Source organism: Silurus meridionalis, chromosome 3, assembly GCF_014805685.1.
Source record: "Silurus meridionalis isolate SWU-2019-XX chromosome 3, ASM1480568v1, whole genome shotgun sequence".
Classification (NCBI taxonomy): Eukaryota; Metazoa; Chordata; class Actinopteri; order Siluriformes; family Siluridae; genus Silurus; species Silurus meridionalis.
Window position 1 is genome coordinate 17,351,436 of NC_060886.1, and position 21,653 is coordinate 17,373,088.

At 36.9% G+C, this 21,653-nt stretch overlaps 2 protein-coding genes and 1 long non-coding RNA gene across 13 annotated transcripts in view; 2 read left to right on the forward strand and 1 right to left on the reverse strand.

Moving 5' to 3' along the window:
- Positions 1-359: 359 nt before the first annotated feature.
- On the reverse strand, positions 360-4,523 carry LOC124379088. The gene is made up of 2 exons (XR_006924373.1): positions 4,384-4,523; positions 360-1,251 (listed from the first exon to the last, which is right to left on the reverse strand). It is a non-coding gene; the product is annotated as an uncharacterized LOC124379088 (long non-coding RNA).
- rbm44 (RNA binding motif protein 44) lies at positions 2,092-12,795 on the forward strand. Of its 9 annotated transcripts, none has more exons than XM_046839126.1 (18): positions 2,102-2,156; positions 6,257-6,311; positions 6,385-6,491; positions 6,600-6,674; positions 6,775-6,835; positions 6,929-7,059; positions 7,138-8,222; positions 8,321-8,382; positions 8,667-8,849; positions 8,932-9,097; positions 9,183-9,229; positions 9,318-9,423; positions 9,664-9,775; positions 10,975-11,106; positions 11,183-11,253; positions 11,371-11,441; positions 11,584-11,797; positions 11,939-12,795. In XM_046839126.1, the coding sequence occupies exons 1-18, from the start codon at positions 2,126-2,128 to the stop codon at positions 12,206-12,208; spliced, it is 2,979 nt and encodes a 992-aa protein (XP_046695082.1). In that variant the 5' UTR covers positions 2,102-2,125; the 3' UTR covers positions 12,209-12,795. The 9 variants fall into 9 exon arrangements, with proteins under 9 accessions (XP_046695091.1, XP_046695082.1, XP_046695056.1 ...); XM_046839100.1 differs by lacking the exon at positions 2,102-2,156 and adding an exon at positions 4,652-4,909; XM_046839110.1 differs by lacking the exon at positions 2,102-2,156 and adding an exon at positions 4,652-4,909 and having other exon boundaries at positions 8,932-9,073.
- A 1,032-nt stretch (positions 12,796-13,827) lies between these two features.
- itgb5 (integrin, beta 5) overlaps positions 13,828-21,653 on the forward strand; it is a 33,849-nt gene continuing 26,023 nt past the window's right edge. Inside the window, exons 1-9 of one of the 3 annotated variants that reach the window (XM_046845196.1) lie at positions 13,828-13,853; positions 15,009-15,098; positions 15,247-15,332; positions 16,114-16,321; positions 16,449-16,698; positions 18,538-18,706; positions 19,272-19,433; positions 20,710-20,805; positions 20,890-20,979. In XM_046845196.1, coding sequence (XP_046701152.1) covers positions 15,014-15,098; positions 15,247-15,332; positions 16,114-16,321; positions 16,449-16,698; positions 18,538-18,706; positions 19,272-19,433; positions 20,710-20,805; positions 20,890-20,979 — 1,146 coding nt within the window. In that variant the 5' untranslated portion in view covers positions 13,828-13,853; positions 15,009-15,013. Of the gene's footprint in view, positions 13,854-14,209; positions 14,511-14,561; positions 15,099-15,246; positions 15,333-16,113; positions 16,322-16,448; positions 16,699-18,537; positions 18,707-19,271; positions 19,434-20,709; positions 20,806-20,889; positions 20,980-21,653 lie in introns of those variants that run through there. The other 2 variants (XM_046845195.1, XM_046845194.1) reach the window with 2 other exon arrangements.

The following is a 21,653-nucleotide window of genomic DNA, read 5'->3' on the forward strand; positions in this document are numbered from 1 at the left end:
ACAATTTCTTCCTTCCATTCACTTGTAGAGTGTATTGATCTCAACTCAAGAAGTGCTCCTTGATCTTATTATGGCTCTCTGTTCTTTCAGAAGTGCTTGTTTCATCTTTACATTAAGGGCTGCCTAGTATACTAATGCATATCTGCCCTTATAGCCAGCAAGCAGCTCTCCATTAATAGGTATTATATAATCATATCCACCTTTGATGAGCAAGTGATGTTTATGGAGCATAGGAATGTTCATACAGATATAAGAATGCAGATTCTAAAGGAGTGCATTAGTTTACAACCCCAATTCCAAAAAGTTCAGATTCTGTATAAAATATAAATTAAAAACCACAATGCATTGATTTACAAATCTCAAACAAATATATTTTATTTACAATAGGCATTCTCTGAAAAAGATGTCTGATGAAACCACATGTTGCTTCACAACTAATGCACCTCCATACCATCAGAGATGCAGGTTTTTGAGCTGATAACCGTCCGGAATGGTCCCGCTCAGGTCCCGAACAGTTTTCCACTTTGCCCAAGTCCATTTTAAATGAGCTTTGGCAAAAAGAAACGGTGGCATTTCTGGATCATGTTTACACATGGCTGCTTCTTTGTGTGATAGAGCCTTAACCTGCATTTATGGATAAAACAGCAAACTGTGTTCACAGTAAATGATTTTTGGGAGGTTTTTCTGAGCCTATGCAGTGATTTTCATTACAGAATCACAGACATGCAACAATGCTTTTTGCCCTCATCACTTATGCACAGAGATTTCTCCAGATTCTTATACTTCTTCCAGATTCTTAATATTTGATGGGATAGTAAAAGTATGTGCAACTGTATGTCAAGGAACATTATTCTGAAATTGTTCTATGATTTGTAAATGCAGTTTTTTGCAGAGTGGTGAACTATTGCTCCAGCTGGTGAAATGGTTCCCCAGCATTGGTGAAATGTTCCTCCAGCTGTTTCTTTTAGTAACACTCAATTTTCCAGCATGTTATTGCTCTGTCCCAACTGTTTTAGCATTGTAATCCATGGCATTTATAACAGCCTGAAGAAGTAATCACACAAATTATTCTTATCATAACCAGTTGGCTTCCTTGATTAACTTTATTCGTTACAACAATTTGGTTTTAATTAAATGAGTGAGATTTGTGAAAACTGACTGAGAAGAAACCACAAGTTCACTCGCATACGTTGTTTAGTCATTCCTTCGGCTTCAGTAACTGCGGTGGATCTGGACCCTATCCCAGAAACACTGGGCAAGAAACAAGAATACACCCAGGATTAGAAGAAGCAGCCTTGGATTGGCCACCAGGCCATCACATGGTTCCATGTGCGCGCGCACACACATTCACATACATGTACAACTTACAAAGCTGTGTATGTATATTTAGCATTTATAAGCATTGCTTGCTTAACCAACATGGAATCCAGCTCACATATGAATGTCCCAGTTTGTACTAAACCCTACAAGGTTAGGGCTGGGACTGATGTTTGCATTTTATTCATTTTCTGCAGTTAAACAAAATCATGATCTTGGGTTCCTTTTAATATGCATATAGGGTCTATCTTATTGTACTGAAAATATCTATACATTTCAAACATGTATATACAATTTTAAATGTACACTTACAGTAAAGCTCATTTTCTTCACATTTGAAAGAAAGTGCAACAATGTTTCTAAACTGGATTGATTATTTGCAGAATCATTATTATTCTGACATTAAGACATTTTATTTTGCAGCACGTTTTAATTGCTATGTCAAGATGTATATCATTTCAGTGCATTTTAGGTAATAATGTCTTGGTGGGCAAATGTAGTATTGTTCTAAAAGGCAGCTTATAAAAATATAGAGGCCCATCACATGTAATCATGACTTTTTATTCTGCATAACAGTGATTACAAACTTTCATTTAATATATATAATTTCTTTAATAGAAGAAAACCGATTAGTGACTCCTGACTTGACACTAGAAACAAGGCTTATGATGTATACAGAGGCTACTGCTGATTGCAGGGTGAATAGTACTGATTGTATGTTTATGTTTAAGCCCCCCCTGCTGGTCACACTGCAGTACTACGTAAACGGTTTTCGCTTTTTGAATAAATTGTGTACCTGCTGGTTACCATGGAGAGTAAGAATGAATGCCAAAACTTTGGTAATTATGTCAAATTTCGTATTATATATTACTTAAATGTGAGTTAAAATACATAATCTGCATTTATATAGCATAATCAAGCAAACATCATAACTGAAGGCGATGGCTAAGTAACATACCGAGATAGCAAAAGATAAATGTCTCGTGCTGACTAGCTGGGTAAAATGCGCACGCGCGCGCACACACACACACATCGCAATAAATTAGATTGTCGTGGAAAAGTTCATTTATTTCAGTAATTCAACTCAAATTGTCAAACTTGTGTATTAAATAAATTCACTGCACAGACTGAAGTAGTTTTAAGTTTTTTGTGATGATTTTGGCTCACATTTAACAAAAACCCACCAATTCACTCAACAAATTAGGGGCTGATTTTGCTTTGATTACTGCCTTATTTCAGCATGACATGGAGGTGATCAGTCTGTGGCACTGCTGAGGAGGTATAGAGCCCACGTTTCTTTGACATTGGCCTTCAGCTCATCTGCATTTTTTTGGTCTCTTGTTTCTCATTTTCCTCTTGACAATACGCCATAGATTCTCTATGGTGTTCAGGTCTGGCGAGTTTGCTGGCCAGTCAAGCACACCAACATCATGGTCATTTAACCAACTTTTGGTGCTTTTGGCAGTGTGGGCTGGTGCCAATCCTGCTGGAAAATTAAATCAGCATCTTTAAAAAGCGGCTGTGCAGAAGGAAGCATGAAGTGCTCTAAAAATGTCTTGGTAAACAGATACAGTGACTTTGGTTTTCAAAAAACACAGTGCACCAACACCAGCAGATGACATTGTGAAAACTTAACACTGGACTTCAAGTAACTTGGGCTATGAGCTTCTCCATCCTTCTTTCAGACTCTAGGACCTTGGTTTCCAAATGAAATACAAAACTTGCTCTCATCAGAAAAGAGGACTTTGGAGCACTGGGCAACAGTCCGGTTCCTCTTCTCTTGAGCCCAGGTAAGAGGCTTTTGACGCTGTATGTGGTTCAGGAGTGGCTTAACAAGAGAAATAAGTGTGGCTAAATTCTGTGACACATCTGTGTGTGATGGCTCTTAATGCCTTACCCCCAGCCTCAGTCCATTCCTTGTGAAGTCCACCCAAATTCTTGAATCGATTTTGCTTGACAAGCCTGTCAAGGCTGCGGTTTGGTTGTGCACCTTTTTCTTCCACAGTTTTTCCTTTCACTCAACTTTCTGTTAAAATGCTTGGATACAGCACTCTTTGAACAGCCAGCTTGTTTGGCAATGAATGTTTGTGGCCTCACCTCCATGTGAAGGGTATCAATGCTTGTCTTCTGGACAACTGTCAGATCAGCAGTCTTCCCCATGATTGTGTAGCCTAGTGAACCAAACTGAGAAACCATTTGGAGGCCTCAGGGAACCTTTGCAGGTGTTTTGAGTTAATTAGCTGATTGGCATGTCACCATATTCTAATTTTTGGAGATTGGGAATTGTGACGGCGAATTAGTGGGTTTTTGTTAAATGTAAGCCAAAATCATCACAATTAAAAGAACCAAAGACTTAAACTACTTCAGTCTGTGTGCACTAAATTTATTTAATACACGAGTTTTACAATTTGAGTTGAATTACTGAAATAAATGAACTTTTCCAGCATATTCTAATTTATTAAGATGCACCTGTGTATATATATATATATATATATATATATATATATATATATATATATATATGTGTGTATATGTATGTGTGTGTGTGAGATAGTATTATGAATCTGATGAAATACGATTTTTTTAAGCATATGAAATGCTGAGACATTTTACAATTATCCAAAGATCAATATCAATGCCCCTGTATTGTAGATGGTAAAGTTTAATATGTGATTATTATCAGAGCTAGTAGATATTTTTTTTATTCTAAACTACATCTGCACTTATTACAAAATGTTTAAATATAAACACAAAAATGACTTGGACTTGAAGGAATAAAGTTCACACTCACCATCCCTCACCAGATTTTCCTTTTTTTCCCATTTTATTCTGTACATAACTGATGTATCCATTATCCTCCTGCTTTCCATCACCACTCTGTCATTCTGTATTTCTTATTTACACTGCTTATTTTTTATTCTATTTATCTACATTGCACATTTTTCTGTACTTGTTATTCATCTTTTAAAACTGATGCTTTTTTGTTAACAGTCATGTTAATAAATATTTTGAAATTATAACTGAAACTGAGCAAAAGAGAAAAACATTTTTACATTTGATGCTCACCATTTAGTGATCTACATGCAAATGGATGGTCAGGAACCCATTTTGTCCGCCACGTCCAGGAAAAAATATAAATACTCAATCACTGTAAACTTTCTACCTTTAAAAAAAAAAAAACCTCAGTAATACTTTTAAGGTCAAAGCTGCCTGAGGACATTAAATTCTCATAATTGCTGGATGATTCTGATTGGTAAAAAATGTGATCAGGTCGCGTGCAAGTGCATAGCAGTGGACCAATGAAAGCGAAATGCACGTGCTCAGCAGGGGACCAATGAAAGCGAAATGCACGTGCTCGAGCTGCTCTCGTTATTACTGCGTGGAGATCGAGGCAATTAATACCAGCAGCATTTCTCAAACTTTGAGTCTATTTATAAGAATATTTGTTTTATTGGGTCAAATGCCTTGTAGACCATGTGGTGTTCTCCTTCCGTTATGGTACCAGTGTATTTAGAGCCAAGCGCGCGCAGGGTAATGTGGCCCGTTATACCGTTTGAGCAGCACGTTTGGTTTGCTACTAACGACACGGTCGGTAAGTTTTTTTTTCAATAACCAAACTAAACTAAACTGCTCACTGTCTTTGCATTGTGGTCTTGCATTGATTAAACCTAACTGTAAAGTATATTAAGTGCCAAAACTCTTTTACTCAAACCATGTACAGTGGAACCCGGTTATGTCGATGTCCTAGGGGGTTGCCAAAAAGCATCGAGATAAACAAAAATCAATATGGCGGCAATATATTAACGTGCTTGAAATTTCTTTATGTACATGATGTGCGTTAATAAATGAGACTGTGCATGCACGTGTTTTTGAAGGGGTTTTTTACACAACAGCGTTGCCGCGATTTGTTTGATGAAGGCATGCTATAAAAATGTACATACATGTTTGTTTACACCAACTAACAGCAGAGATTCACCAGTATACAATACAAACCACCGTCGATTCTCAAAACAAACCTTTATTATATTCTCCAACATTGCAAACACAAAGATCCCTCACAAAATCACAAAAAAACGCGCGGGGTGTAGTTCGTTTTTATAAAAAGCTAACCAGTGTCAACATTAAATTCTCGAGTCATTTCACTCTGACACACAGCTCTGAAAAGTATCCTACACCTGTAGCATCTGTAAGGCTTGATTTTTCCGCCACTTCCGCGAGTTTTTCTGCGGCTGCACAGTGCCGTCTCACTACCGTATTTTCGCGTATATAAGACGCACCCTGGGTGAGGGGTATGTAAAACTTTCTAGAAGACGCGTCTTATATACGCGGAAATACGGTAGTGAGATGGTGACGTGGCAAAAGCCGGCGATTGGTCATTGGGATCGAGATACCCCCCTTTCAAATGTACTCCAGTACTATAACTTTTGGCTATAATGTCCTGTTATCATTTTATCACAAGTCTTAGCTTAATCAACTCTTTTTATGTGAAAAGACACTGCTGCTACTCTTTGCACAACAATCTGTTACTAGAATATTAATGAGTCAAACACCAAAACCTTCATTTCCACTGTTTCAGAAAAATCACACACAAGGCCATGGGTGTTATGGCAAGTTAGATTCAGGAGTCTCTTTATTCATCTCAAAATGTTCTGCTCTATGTTGAACTGATGCTGAACTGTATGATGATGTTAAGTAGATGCCACAAAGTTGTAAAGTTAATCTCACCAAATGGAAATACTTCAGTAAAGTACAAATGCATGAAAAAGCTACTTAAGTACAGTAACATCAATTTACTTCGTTACTGTCCTCCACCGATAGTCACCCTCAATAACGAACACATTTACTGTTATATATTCCATGTAATTAATCATTTGTTCATCACCAGTTAATTTACACTTAGTGAACAGACTAATCTTTTCTAATGTTTTTTTATTTCTAGAGTATCAGGAGCATTGCCTGTCTGTTGACAACGGAAGGAAATTTTTGTTGTGCAAGTTAGTTTTTGAATTATTTTATTATTTAATATCTGTTATACATTCCAATTTTTATCAAATTCACTTTTTCTAGGTCTGTGTATGATCTTGTGAAAATCAGCCACTTCATGGAGTTGAATGATCCAAAGTTGCTTGGCTGGTATTTCTCTTTACCTGCAGAAGACAGGAAACTAATGCAAGGTATGGCCATATTTTTATTTGCATTTAATATAAAGCCGGTAAGAGGGAAAAAAAAAACATCTTTTTCATTAAATGTGATCCAAATTCTACCCTACCTACGTTTTACAGAAGAAGGAGGGCTCCATCAATTTTTGAAACAACATCCTGCTCTTGAAGTACATGGACATATTGTTCATTTAAAACGTAATTATCCTGAACCAATGAATCAGATCAATGAAAATGATTAACATTTTTTCAGTTAAGCAGATTGTTCACTGTTTTTAATTGTTTAATTTCCTTTTAGAGCTTGGCGTAGGAAATTGCCAAACCTTTCAAGCACCTGAAATTTCCATGAATCTTGATGGGTACTTTCATATTTTGTTGAAAAACTTGCACATACTGTGCTAAAGTGAATTATGGGATTTAATTTGCTTGGCATTTCTATAATGTTTCTCTAGATCACGACGGGTTACATTTTATGGCATGTTGCAGTGTGCAAATTGTGGCACAAGTTGTCCATCTGGTGCTAAAAAGTGCAGATGCTGTAACACTCTGTTGCTAAACCCAGAAGAAAACGTTTGCATATCTGGTAAAATATGTTTCATCTGCTATCTGCTTAATTTCTAGTCCAGATTGTTGTAGGGTAAAACATTTTTTCCATGTGCAGAGGATGAAAAGACACTTCAGCTGCTACCAAGCAGTGTACGAGAGGAGCTAAATCTCATAAAAGCCAAAGGACATGTCAGTAAAAATGATTCACTGAGTTCTCATCAGTTGAACTGCATTCAGAGGACCTCCAATAATTTGTCTGCCACCCAAAGCAATCTTTTAAACAGATTCCAGCAAACCGAGCATCCAAGGATGAACAACAGTGATGGCAAGCATTTTTGTCAAATGTGGGAGGAACAAGTGTCGTGTAAAGTGCAGGATATCGGATTGTTTAAAGATTCTTCAGCACAAGCAAGCATTTCACTTGACAGGGAGCTTGAGATGCAAGACCAAAATCCAAGTAGTGATTATGACCAGGTATCCCTGTTACCAGACACCAATTCAGGTATTCCCAATTTAGAAAAGGAGACTCTGCCTGAATTTTACAGTTTCAATAGCACCACAATAGAGCACACATCTGCACAGTTGTGTGACGTCACGGACACCTCTATGATGGCTACTGAAAGCCGCATTGAGGCATTTATCGGTGATGAGCCTGCAGACTGTGGCGCAGACAAAATTACGTTCCATGATTCAGTATCAACCCTCAGCAACTCCTCAGAGTGGACTGATCTCACAGAAGATTGCCATAGTCTCAGTAATGAGGATGAACCAGAATGTGAGGCAGAGAAGTTTCATAGTGTGATTGTCGAAGAAGCCTCAAATTCAACTGACTGTATTCCATGCATTAATCCCAGCTGTTCAGCATCTGGCCAGTGTACTCAAGAGGTTGTGATTACACATGAGAGCTACATTTCTTCTGCCAGCCCGAATGACCTAAATGTTAAAACCACAACACCGTGTGAGGTCTCTCCTTTTCCCCCCAATGTGAGCCAAGCTGTGGATGTCAGCACTGAGTTTAGAGCTTGTTTTACAGCCACCCGGGCAACAGAAATCACTGAGGACTTCTTTGTGAAGCATTGCCAAGATGATTCCACTGACGGTGACTCGTGTCCTGTTAACCGGGCGACAATTCATACACTCACTTCAGACAAAAACACTGTTACTGATGTCTATATGTCTGACTTGGATGCTATTTGTGAGGTAATGTAGCTTATGTATTATTATTACTATTATTATTATTACGTATTTTGGGTGCTGTAGTACTTACTTTCTAAAACGCTCAAATCTTTCTTGTCTAGGAATTTGGGAAATTCCAAATGATTGAAGAAGAGCTAATTCATTTAAAAGAAGAAATGGCAAGGTTACTGACTGATCTGAGCTAACTGACTGGTCTAAAATGATTTCTTTTATGCTCAAATTAAGATCTTTTATTTTTTTTGCAAGAGAATTTGAGTTAAGCAGTCTGTATGTGATTTATTTGTTGAAATTCGACTTGATTGTGGTCCAAGTCATAAATGAAAATAAAATAATTACACGTTTGTTCTTAGATTGTACTGAAAATGTGACCCATTAAATATTTTGAGCAAAAATCAGAATAGTTGCTTGTAAAATCAATACCTAAATTCTTTGATATGCATGATCCAGATCTGGTCCTGACAATGTAGGAGGGCCCAGGAGTGAACAACAGAACGGTATTTGTGGATGTGGTGCCATTTCACGTGCTAAACGGGCCGAGTTGCGTCTACTGGCTCTGCAGTTTGCCATGTGCCAGCAACATTGCTGGAGGCGCTTCCACACATCACCACAGGGTGAAACTTCACTTCAGAGGTATAGAACAGAACTTCAAGTGATGTCTCTATGAGGAAAGGATTTGCTTGTCATTCTATTAAGTATTTTTGTCTTCATGCAGAATCGAAGCACTGCCTGATTCAATGTCGCAGACCCTGATTATCTTGGAGGACAATTACCTCAAGATGAAGAGGAAGATACTGGAAGGTGTTCCTTTGGATAATCTCAAGCCTCTTACTGTGGACACTAAGAGATTAAAAACTGTAACATGCTACAGACCATCTTTGGTATACTTTTGCAAAGGGCTAAGTAAAAAAAAAACATACAAGGATGCATTAAATTTGATTACATTTTTTTTTTTTTTTTTTATAGATTCATGAGACTTTGATAGGTGACAGTCTGCCTGAGCTTTCTTTCAAGTAAGTTTTCTTTACTGTGGAGATAAGTCAGTGATTTAAATTGCATGTGAAAACTTGTTTCATATTTTGCATTAATTGTTAATTTCAGAAGGCCCAGTGTTCTTCAAGATGAAGGTCAGACTAACCAAGCTGATGTGTTGAAAATTAACATCACAGGTGGAGGACACCTCAGCAAGAATTTAACAACTTCTCAGGTATAAATTAAAGTGTGTATGAAATATTTATCGAAAAATGTTTTTCAAGCAAAGCATTAGTGCAGACACTTAAGTCTTAAATATGAGATTTAACAATGATATGCTGATGACTGTAAATGGGTATACATTTACCTATTACTTATGGGAACCTTGTGAGTTACAGTTAATTTGAGTGTAGACTAACATGAGAAAATATCAAAATCCTGAAACGTTCTTAGAATTACTGATTTTCCTTCTCAGGGACAGACATTGTGTGATTCTGCCACATTGTCTAAAACTGCCAGCAGTGAAAGAAGTAGAGATGTGCCTGCCTCCAGCCAACAATCAGCAGACTCGATTGATACCAAGCTTTGTAAGAAGCATTACAAACCAATTGCCATGCAATATAAACTGGTATAGACACTCCCTGTGCACTTTATTTGGAACACATGTACACATTCATTTATGCAGTTATTTAATCAGCCTGATCCTGTGGCCACAATGTATAAAATCATATAGATACAGCACAGCAGCTTTGGTTAATGTTCATCAAAGTGGTCAGATGGGGGGGATTATGTCTATGTAGCATGATTGTTGGTGCTGGTTGGGGGGCTTTTGGTATTTTTAAAACTGAATTCATGAACACAACAGTCTATAAAATTTACTCGCAATGTTACAATAAAAGAAATTGAGAAGCAGTTCTGCAAAACAGAAGTGCTTTGTTCATGAGATGAGGCACAATGGTCCGAAATGACAGGAAGGCTATAGTCTATCGCGTGTATCGCTGCTTCCCCTCTGAGAAAATTTGTCACACTAAATTCAGATAGACTTAATAGAGCCACACGGTCGACAGTCAGAGGAGAGTGCAGCGTTCCAAGATGCAGAACCACTTATGGGCAACATTCATTCTTTTATAAAGCAGCGAGCCTTTGGAACACTCTTCCAAATGAAATTATTTCATGTACAAACTATAGCACATTTACATGCCTGACCAAACAGTGGCTATTAACAAAGCAAACTTGTAAGCACTGTGCATTGTCCCTGATTCAAGAAACTCATTCATTATAGTAACTCTAATAAATACCCTGTGCAACTGTCACACAAGGTACAAACTTGAGGAAGAAGGGCTACAACATTAGAAGTGGGCACAGGTTCATTAAAACTGGAAAGTCATACCAGAAAATATTTGCTGTGTCTGCTGAATCAGGTTTTCTGACGAGACACTCGGATGGAAGGGTCAACATTTAGCACCAATCTCCTGATTCCATGGACTCAACCTGCCTTATGACAACAGTTTTATCTGGTGTAATGTTCTGGAAAATGTTTTATTGGCATAATTCCTGCCCATTAAATCAAGCTGATTAACAATTTTTAATGTCACAGCCTATTTGTCACAGAATTTAGGTGCTTTTTTGTGAAAAAAATCCCTAACTGCTATTAGCATAATGTATCGTTCCTAAAGTGTTCAAGTGTAGATTCTACCATGTTTCTGCTTTGTGGAATGATGTTAAAAATCTACAGTGGTACTGCTATCTGAAAGTTTAAGGTCATTTTATATACACACTGTTTTAGGTACTACTAAAGACATCAACAGCAGTGATGCCTGGTTTGATGCAAAGGAAGAAATTCTATGTGACAGTCAGATTTGTGAAGACAATCAATCAGGGCACATAGAGCGAAGAGACTCGAATCAGCAACAAAAAGGTTATTTAAACAAATAATTTTAAATGTGTTCAAGATTTAAGGCAACTTTTAATAGTTTATTTGCCTTTTGTTGTAGTGGATGCCAGTGGAATGAAAGATCGGTGTTTCTTGCTTTGTGTCTCAAACTTGCCAAACGGTGTTACTGAGGTAAGGATGATTTTGCTTACTTTACTTAAATATTCCAGATCATGGCACCATTGTGACTGTAAATCATCAGTATGTCCTCCAGATGGCAGCACAACTTAAATTATTTACTGATTGTAGCGTGATCTGCTGCTTTGGTTTGCGAAGTACCATGCCAGTCAAGTGTCCCTTTCCAATTTTAGTAACACTGGGTAAGTGTATAATATTTGCAATATGTGATGTAATGGTTGTATTAACATAAATGAGTAGTGGTTATATTCAAACTGTTGTGTTTTTATTTATTTATTTATTTATTTATTTATTTATTTTTCCTCTATGGTTGTGCTTCTGTAGGGTTGCAATAGTTAGCGTGAGAGATGCCAAGGATCTAGAGGCTGCAGTAAGAGAGATGAATGGCCGATCTATTCAAGGCCACACTCTCCATGTGGAACACATCTACACGTCGCCTGCAGATCGTCAAGCCACCTGCAAAGAGTCCCACATTCAACTTTCACCAGCTGCCCATAAACCAGGGTTTGCAGGAAAAGGGAATAATAATGTTTCCAGAGTGAGTATAAATCAACACACTTTCAAAGATAAGAGAGGCTGAATATTTCTACAATGCATGTATTTGAGTTTACAATTAATCTCTTACACTTGACTTTAAAAACAGTTATCCAGCAATTATCGTATTTAATTTGTTTTAAAGCCACTCTGCTGCAGTCTGGATAAGCTTACCAATATATGCAGTACACCCACTGCATCTGGTACATGTGTGCCACAGCACTATGGCACCATGGGCAGTTTTGATACAATCATGGCCCAGTTATCAGTGAGTCACCCACAAATGGGAAGACAGCGGATCGTCAACGCTTTGCTACAGTTGCAGGCAAAGCATCATGGTGTCCTCAGTGGTCTGCCTCTCAAAGATATAGTGGAAATGACCTCTGAACTTCTCACTCGCTCAACCACAAACTGAGCCAGACAAAGGCCACATTCTTCGAGTGTATATTTGAGTCTTTTATTTGTTTCTTTGGTTCTATTAGGCATTTAATTAGTTCAGAAGTAAGTTTGGTTCTTTTGGTGATCTTATGATTGTGATCGTTGTTTATATGGGTATTTTCAATAGGTGTTTTGTTGTAAAATGTTTATATTAAGGAAAATGTTATTCCTTTTAAAATAGGTTTACCTAGTTGCAAGTCACAGGTAAAAAATGGTCTGTTTAACATTTTGTATTAATTGGCCACTTTATGCACTCATGCAAGTGCTTTTGACAAATTAGATTAACAGAAGTCTGAACAATGTAAAAAAAAAAAAACACCTTTTTTTTTGATTGGATATACTTAGTTATTCAAGATGTTTCTTTTTTTTGTGTGTACTTTGAGTATGCATGAGGTATGTTTCCTAATTTACACCAAACTGTGTTCAGTGTTTAGCTGGGTTTCAGTATTGTGTGTGTATAGTTGTTCAGAAAAGTTAATCATTAGACAGTTAAGGCTTTTGAAAAGCAAAACCAATTTTCTAATGTTCTGTTCAATTATTAATAAAAACATTTTGTGCCGTCTTGTTTGTTGTATGGTTATTTATTGCATTACTAAACTTTCTACTCACAAATGTGGGAGCATTTGCAAACATGGATAATGAATATTAAATAATTGGAAGGTGATGGAATTTACACTTGTATTCTTCATTACGGACGCTATAATATGTAGTATTTGTTGTCAAAATGGCTTCACTTCGTAGCGATTCATCTCGTGGAATCAGGACTACTTTCCCGCAGAATTTATCGATACGATTTCCAGTCTGGCCAACAGAGGGCGACAAACGGATACGTTATTTTTCCGTTTTTATTTTACAAATAGATACGTGTAATTTGTGATTCCTACTTAGTGGTGTGTATTAAAGACATCTATATACAGTATACACAAACTGGATAGTATGTAATTGTACCGTTGCAGTACAGCCCTAAACATAAACAGGCTAAAGTAAGTATATTAAGAATTCCCTGTTCACCAGCACTAATCAATATAAAAATATGCAGATAGACATTTTTAGGGCATACACTATATGGCCAAAAGTATCTGCGATTGTAACAAGAACATGTTTTATCAAACTGTGCCTAAAAAGAAAGGTCCATAAAAGTATGGTTTATCAAGGCTTTCTTAAGAAAACTGATGTCCCAAACCCTGACCCCCAACCTCACTGAACGCCTTTGAGTTCTCGTAATGAAGCTGAATTTAAGGTTGTGTATATTTTCAGCAATAATCAATTGCATATTACAGAACAACTCAACTTGATTTTTGTTAATAGTTATAAAAATATTTATTTAGAGGGTTTACATCCAGTCCTGACTTGCAATGCACAGCTGAGTACATGTGGAGTTTTATACAAATTGTAAGAATGGCAAAGTATTTTTTTTTGTTTTTTTACTTTTCACATAACTTCAAATAGAATGGACATAACTTGAAATGGGGAGGATGTAACTGCAAGTGGGAGGGCCTCAGATTCGAGGAACATAACTAAAAGGGAGGGGCATAGTACCATCTGGGAGGAACCTAATATAAAATGGGAGGAACATAACTCCAAGTGGTGGCGGTATAACGCCAAGAGGGAATGAAACAAGAGTTAAGTCCTAATTTATTGATTGATTAATTGATTATTCTAGCTTTGGTCTCCATCAGACTTATCTGATGATAAAACTGCGTTTGAAGGTGCTGTATAGCCACATTTTTTTTATTTTATAAAAGCTTTTAGTTGTATTCTTTCATTGTTTAAAAACCGACTGATTTGCATCCACTGTCATGAAACCGCAATAAGGCAAATAGCCGCAAAATTTGACAGGTAATAGCGTCCAACATTAATCCTGCAGATTAATCCTGGCTTTAGTGCGTGCTCAATCAGGATCACGTGACCGGCCATTCTTAGTTCACGTAACAGTTGGCTCAAATCCAGAACACTTCCTGTGGGACATGTAGTGCACTAACACAGTGTGTTATTCATCTTTAGCAGTAGGTGGCGTGGCCTAGTTTGAAATAGACTAAAGCATAATATTATTTCATGAGTAGTGCAATATTGAGTTGTTTTTTCCAGCTAAAACCACTTTTATAAAAGTCAATCAGTTATGAAGAGCTGAGATTCAGTGTGCACGTCAGTAGCAGAGTGTTTGGAGATGTAAATGTGAGATGAGCACCCTGACCACTAGTTTCTAATTAAAACTGTAATCTAATGCATTGCGAGCAGAGGGGTGAAGTCTGGAGCTGGACATGGAACTGTGATGTAATGTGAGCGCCTTCCTCCTCTCCTCTCCTCTCCTCTCCCTCTCCCTCTCCCTCTTCTCTCCTCTCCTGTGGAATGGGCGGAGTAAAGGAAAGCAATCTCCAAACTTCTGCAGTGAAACACTCGTAGATTTTGATCTGTGTTTTACGTCCTGTCCTTGTTTCTTTTTCTTCCTTTAAAAGAAAAAAACGCGTTTCACGTGTCCGCGATGTGTTTTGCGCGTGTGTTTGGAAGCGACACGCGGTTACTGTCGCTTGTTTAACATTCATTGGAAATGCAGGACGGGAAGGCGATGAGACGGTATGGATTAAACCCTGTGTGTTACAAAGAACAGTTTCTGTGCGGGTTTGTTCACAGACGGCTCGCCAGTTTGGTCAATTTGGGATGGACCAAGAGAAGATCCCTCCAATAAGTCATCTAAAGGATAACGTTTACTTTCCGTGAATCAACCCAGTGTTGTCTTTTGTACTTTTTCCGATTGTCGCCTTTCTCGACTTTTGTAGCCATCATGTGGAGCTTTCGGCTCTGTGGCCAACCAGCTCTCCTTTTATTACCCGGCATTATCCTGCACATCTGTAGTCACACAGCCAGAGGTAAACGCGTTCCTTATAATGAAATGATTTCCTTATTGTGAAATGATCCACCTGCATTTTGTATCTGTTTGAAAAGTTACTGGAACTTTATCTTCATGACCACCAGCAGCCTTCATGTTCTATCATTTATCCTTTGTCCATGGTGTAGGTGTTAATGTATGTATCAGTGGCAGTGCCACATCTTGTGAAGAATGTCTCCTGCTTCACCCGAGCTGTGCCTGGTGCTCTCAGGAGGTAAAGCAGAACACAAGTTCACAACATTTTTATAATGCTTCACTTGTAGTAGAGAGACCTTCAGGTAAACAAGTACAACAGTGTACCCCAGAGACAGAACCTCTAGGAGTTCCTGAGATTTCTGAAGTCATAATTATTTTTAACTGCAAAATCAATTTCACAATTCTACAGTATTTCAATGCAACTCACAATAATTATGGCTGGTTATTCAAATATGTACAATAATACCGCAGCTTGTTTAGTTGCACGCATGGAGCTTTTGATTCTGCTTGACATTTCCTCCAAACGAACATGATTCTTAAACCTACATGTTACTGAGGCTAATAACTATAAGTCTCAAAAACATAAAAGTTTTCAGAATGGTGGTCTGTGATTTCCACCACTATAACGTCCAGATTTTGGACCAATTTTGACAATCACTGCTTTTCAATGCATATTTTGTATCTGTAGTATATACTTTCAAAATGTTAACTAATCTAATAAACATTTTAGATTTTAAAATGTTTAAACTTAAGGCCCATTGCTGTACCTTTTGCAGTTTGTCTTAAAGCCTAAATGCAGTTCTACTTTGCAAATATTGGTTATCAAAATATCAGTATTGTATCAGTATGTGATATTCGCTCTGTTCTATCGACTGCTGAAATGGCTGAACTCAGAATATTTGAAATCTTTGAGATGTTAAAGCTATCTTACAAGATTTAATGGTTGCTCAGAAGCTGTCAGTAAGCCTGTTGTACCTCTGCAGCACAAACTAACATCTGTGTTTTTTTTTTTTAATCAGAATTTTGGAAGGGGAAGGACATTCATGTCACAATGTGATTTGAGCCAGAACTTGCTGAAAAGGGGCTGCAAGGCTCGTTTTATTGAAAACCCGAGGAGTATTAGTTCCATTCTAAAGAATAAACCCTTGAGCTCCAAAGGCTCCATGTCTGCTCAGTATGATGTCATCCAAATCCAGCCACAGAAGATTTCACTCACTCTGAGGCCGGGTATGGCTTTTGTTTGCAAGTATGGATACATATGGGAATTGCCAAATGTCTAAAGTGTACACTTAAAGGAATATCGCTGCTAGGGGAAAAAAAGCTGATCTATTTGTGTGTGTTTAAACTTATTCAGGTCATCCGACCTCATTTGAGGTGCAGGTTCGTCCTGTTGAGGATTATCCTGTTGATCTGTACTACCTGATGGACCTCTCTCTGTCCATGAAGGATGACCTGGATACTATTCGCAACCTGGGAACAAAGCTGGCTGAAGAGATGAAGAAGCTCACAAGTAATTTCCGTCTTGCCTTTGGGACGTTTGTGGATAAGAATTTGTCTCCTTTTTCATACACAGCTCCCAAGTATAAGGAGAACCCCTGCAATGGGTAAGCAATGAGGTCTTCATGAAGCAGCACTAGCTTCTTTGTGATGTTTCAAGCTTTTCATTTGTAGTGCTTACCAATTGTGTCGTGTCCTTTTGTTTTCTTTGTGTACATGTAAAAAGCAAGAACATAACTCAATTAACAAAGATCATGTGTTGCAGTTTTTTTCTTACTTGTGTATAAGTAAGAATTATGATTGCATTTGGTAGATACTGCTCAGTGGCTCTGGCCTTACTGCCTTACTCACTTAATATACTATACAAGACCAACACACAGTTGGAAATTGTTATAAGAGACTATAACATACACTTTCCTGCCATTTAAAACTTAAAAAAGAAACAAACCACAGTTTCAAACATGGTATAGACAGTGTTTGGAAAGGGAACTAACAATAATTTTCTCAAAGTGAAAGTTCTCCGCATGGGAATTCAACCAAAAGGTTTTTACTGGTCAAGATTTCACAAAAGTCTGGATGAAGAGGGGCGGCAAAAGTTACATTCTACTGCTTAAACATTAGTGTTAAATTTAATAATGTCAAATCAAAGACCCTCAGCAGAGAAATGTTCAATGTCAAGTGCAGAAAATAAACCTATACTGCTCTGTCCATTTGTAAGGTTATTTTATGTGTTTGTATAATTGGATCTACCACAAAAGGGAACATGTTTCAGAAACCACGGTGGTTCATATTTTTTAAATATTGCTAGTTTCCTATACATTGGCTCTGCTATTAATTCTTTGTCCCACTAAAGTACTTTTGCTGGGCTTAGCATGAGATATCAGTCTGCCAGTTGATGACTTTTACAATACAGCTTTCACACTTGCTCAAATGCATTGAACACATGGTGTGCAGTGAAAACACACTCTAGATCAGCCATCACTAAATGTGTTTGTTAGTAAGAATAAATGCTGTACACTTAAGCGGTCACATTTTTGTGTGGTATTAGCATAGAACAAGTTTTTTCTTTTTTGTGTTTTTTTTTTTTTTTCTTTTTTTATCAATATTGAGTGAGTATTGGGATGATTGACACAATTTTTTAAATTACATGTAACATCACAATACAATCACAAAGGAAAGCTGACAGACTGAGAATTTGTCCCTGAAGGGCAATTACCCTGCTGCCTACATGCATCAGTGACCATATAGGTTAGTCCTCTATTACTGTTGATTGTAGGTGGCCCTCAGTCTTTTAGTCTTTTTTCCCCCTCATAACATACCACTGCCTAGTAAATTAGTGACTCAGGGAATGTAAGTTACACCTTTATTTAAAAAACACATTTCTAAATCCCTTCAAAAAGTTTACTCAGAAAAGACTATGAACTTGAATATTTAAAAATCTGAAAATAAATGTTAAAGGAATAATCCCACGAGGGGGGAAAAACCCTCTCACACTAATATTTGATGGTAAATGTGTTTCCCTTTAAGAAATTAATAAAATACAATCTTTTAAATGTAAGCTAGCAATTTAATGTTAAAACCGATGTGCTGTTTAAGTTCAAACAGATTAAAGTCTCATTCTTGTTCTCACTCATTTAGTTTCTATTCCCTCTAGGAATTTCAATACACTTCTTGCAAAAGTGATTACAACTTTTTATATAGATAAATATAATGATGCAATTAGAACAAAGAAGATATTTTCTCCTGTAATCACTAAAATTCAAAAGTATTAGGTAAAGGAAAAATGTATATAACATAAATTTTCTTCAGAAATCAGACCTAAGTACAGTATTTATGCTTTGTTACTTTACATATCTGCCATACAGTATAAAAATTTGTGTGAAATGTTAAAAAATAAATCAATATAATAAAAATATTAAGATCTGATATCCTGATACTAATTACAGATACAAGCCTTTCCCAAGCTGTGTCCCATCCTTTGGGTTCCGTAATCACTTATCTCTGACTGACAAAGTGGACCGTTTTAATGAGGAGGTGCAGAAGCAGGTGGTGTCACGGAACAGGGATGCGCCAGAAGGTGGATTTGATGCTATTCTCCAGACGGCTGTTTGCAAGGTCAGTTATGGGTCATGGCTGAAGTTTTGTCCTGCTGCCTACTTAGATTGTTTATACACTGATAGCCCAGTGCTAAAACTCAGTAGAGACCATTCACTTTATTTTGGCAAACATTGAATTGTTTGGTCTGTGTGGGAGAGGCACTCTCGTATCTCTTTTTGATAATGGTTTGCTCTGAACAGTTAATTATTTCTCTCCTTGGAAAAATGACCAGGTTTGTGCAGCTCTATGAAGTATAACTAGACTTCTGCCTTTTGTTTGGCATGCTCTTTTCCATCATTTGGCCAAAGCTAATTTTATTTGTCTCTTTCTTTTTTTTTGTAATTATTTTGAACTGGTCATAGTGGCATGGATAAATAGAGGGTTGTTCTTATTATATTTATGGAAGTTGGAAGTATTGAAAAAAAATGTGGTGCTTATCTAGCCATTTTAAAAGTATTATAATGCTTTGCTGTGTTTAACTCTTTCTTACAATTCTTTAGATTTTTCTCATCACACTTAATAATTAGCTGAAAGTAAAAGCTCAAAATAGGGCTTAACACAAGTTTCTCCCCATTTCTGCTAGGAGAAAATTGGTTGGAGGAAAGAGGCCTATCACCTGCTGGTCTTTGCTACAGATGATGTACCACATCTGGCTTTGGATGGCAAACTGGCTGGTTTAGTTCAGCCTCATGATGGACAGTGCCACCTGAATGATAAAAACGAGTACAGTGCTTCAACAAAGATGGTAGGCGAAGCCTCCTTTTAAAATTCTAAACTGATTACTTAAGTATGGTGAATCAAATGGCAGTAAAACATCTGTGGTGTGCATTCTTTTTTTTAATGGACACATATGAACACCACTTTTTGAATTAAACTTTTCACTTTTGCTGACTTGATTTCCAGTTCAGATCTTAATTCTTTTGTTAGACGTGGAATTAATGTCCCATTTCTTCCATGTTAGCTGGACATACTTGAGGGAAATTTTATCAAATGATTTTCTTTTCAGAAGTGAGACCTAAGGTAAAAGGGAACAGTGAAGAGAAAATTCATAAACCTAATGTAAAATTAGGTTTATTCAAACTATTTACAGTAAAGACACCCTGAATTAACTATGCAATGCATCTAAAAGAATGTGGTATGATTTATGGATTGACAAATTAGCAGCCCAGGGTACCGTAAACAAGCAGGTTTCATGCTTGAGCTGGATTGATTAATTGATTGATTGATTTTGTAGTCAGCCAGCAAACAAGTAGGTTCAAAACCACAAAGAGAATTGAAAGTAGACCTAAAATATTTTAAAAACATGTTTAAAGTTGATGTACTTCACAGTGGTGCATTGTGATGCTATAACTTTAATGCTTGCGAATGTACGTGTATCAAAAACGGTGACGTACGTAAATTTTAAGCATTATAGTTATAGCATTATGACTGGTAGTAGAATGATTTGTTTTGTAGGTGGATTCATTTGTGTTTACAGAAGATTGTAGCAGTATAGTAAAAAGCTGACTATGTAGATGAACAAAGCCAAAACATTCACATATGGCTTTTTGTTGGCAGTGTAAACACAAAGTGATGTATTTACTGGATTACTTTAGTCAACACTATGTTATGTACTGCAATACTATTTCTTTAGCCTAGTTTCTTTTCAATGCACTCTAAACAGCACATCAGAGCCTTTACTAACTAATTCTAACTAACAATTACAAGAACTAGGGTGAAAAAACACATTCGTTAGTTAGTAAAGGCTCTGATGTGCTGTTTTAGAGTGCATAGATTTAGATTTTTCTCAATTACAACACCTTCAAATCACAGTCACATTTACCATTTAAAAAAATATATAACATCATTTTAGCTATTTTGAAAGGGTGTGGGTGAAAGGGCATGTAAACAAAGCAAGAGACCTGAAAGAGTAGTCATTTCCTTTTACAGAGTGTTGAACAAGAAGAGTAATGTGCTCATAGTGACGGGATAAATGTATTTAGCATGCTCACATATGGTTTTCTATATGTTTTCCTCTTCAGGACTACCCTTCATTAGCTCTCCTTGGGGAAAAGCTTGCTGAAAACAACATTTTTCTGATTTTTGCTGTGACCAAAAGGCATTATGTTCTTTATAAGGTATTGTAAGTTAATCAGCTCATAATACCTGGTAATGTATATTTTATTTAGCTTTTTTTAATGACCAGTTTTTATTTCTTCTAGAATTTCACTGCATTAATCCCAGGAACAACAGTGGAGATTCTTGACCAAAGCTCAAAAAACATAATCCAGCTAATTGTTAATGCCTATAATGTAAGTTTACATTATTTGTTTTAAATTTTTTTTACAGGTTTTGCAAATTTTTATAGACTATTTTAACATATGAGAAATCAAAACAAAAATCTATAGTGTTTGCTCTTTCATGAGCAAGCCAGAAGCTAAAAAGGAAATGAAAACCTCCCAATTGTTTGCGTCATACATTGTTGATTCATTTTTAGATTGATTTAATAAAATTGTTTTGTTATGTTCTGCATGCCTCTTACATCATGAAAAAACCCCAGCTCAAACATTAATAATTTTAACAAGAAATGAATTTTTTAACAGAGGGAAGGTCTGGTGTGATCTGGCTTTTGTGGGTGGGTGTGTGTGTGTGTGTGTGTGTGTGTTTTTTTTTTTTTAAAGAATAGTACAGAGTAGATAGACTTTAGACACACCAGATGTTTGCGCTCCATTTTTGGCAAGTTTCTAAAACCAGGGTTTCCAGGGTTATTGTTAGAAAGACAGTAGGATGTTAATGCCCTGTGTTTTGTGGAATGTGCTGGACAAAACTGTTTGGGACCAATGATATTTGATGTTTACAAAAAGGAGAGGGAAAAGGACACTTTATTGACTGACTAGATGAGTAAATTTTTCACAACTTGGTGTCCTGTTTACTTAACTTTTCACTTAATACTGTACTTTAAGATGGCAGGCGGTCATGTGTTGAT

Coding starts and splice junctions, on each gene's coding strand:
- rbm44 (XM_046839100.1), top strand. CDS start 4,792: ATGTGGTGTTCTCCTTCCGTTATGGTACCAGTGTATTTAGAGCCAAGC. Junction 6,312..6,384: donor AGGAAATTTTTGTTGTGCAA/GTTAGTTTTTGA, acceptor CACTTTTTCTAG/GTCTGTGTATGATCTTGTGA. Junction 11,254..11,370: donor TGCCAAACGGTGTTACTGAG/GTAAGGATGATT, acceptor TACTGATTGTAG/CGTGATCTGCTGCTTTGGTT.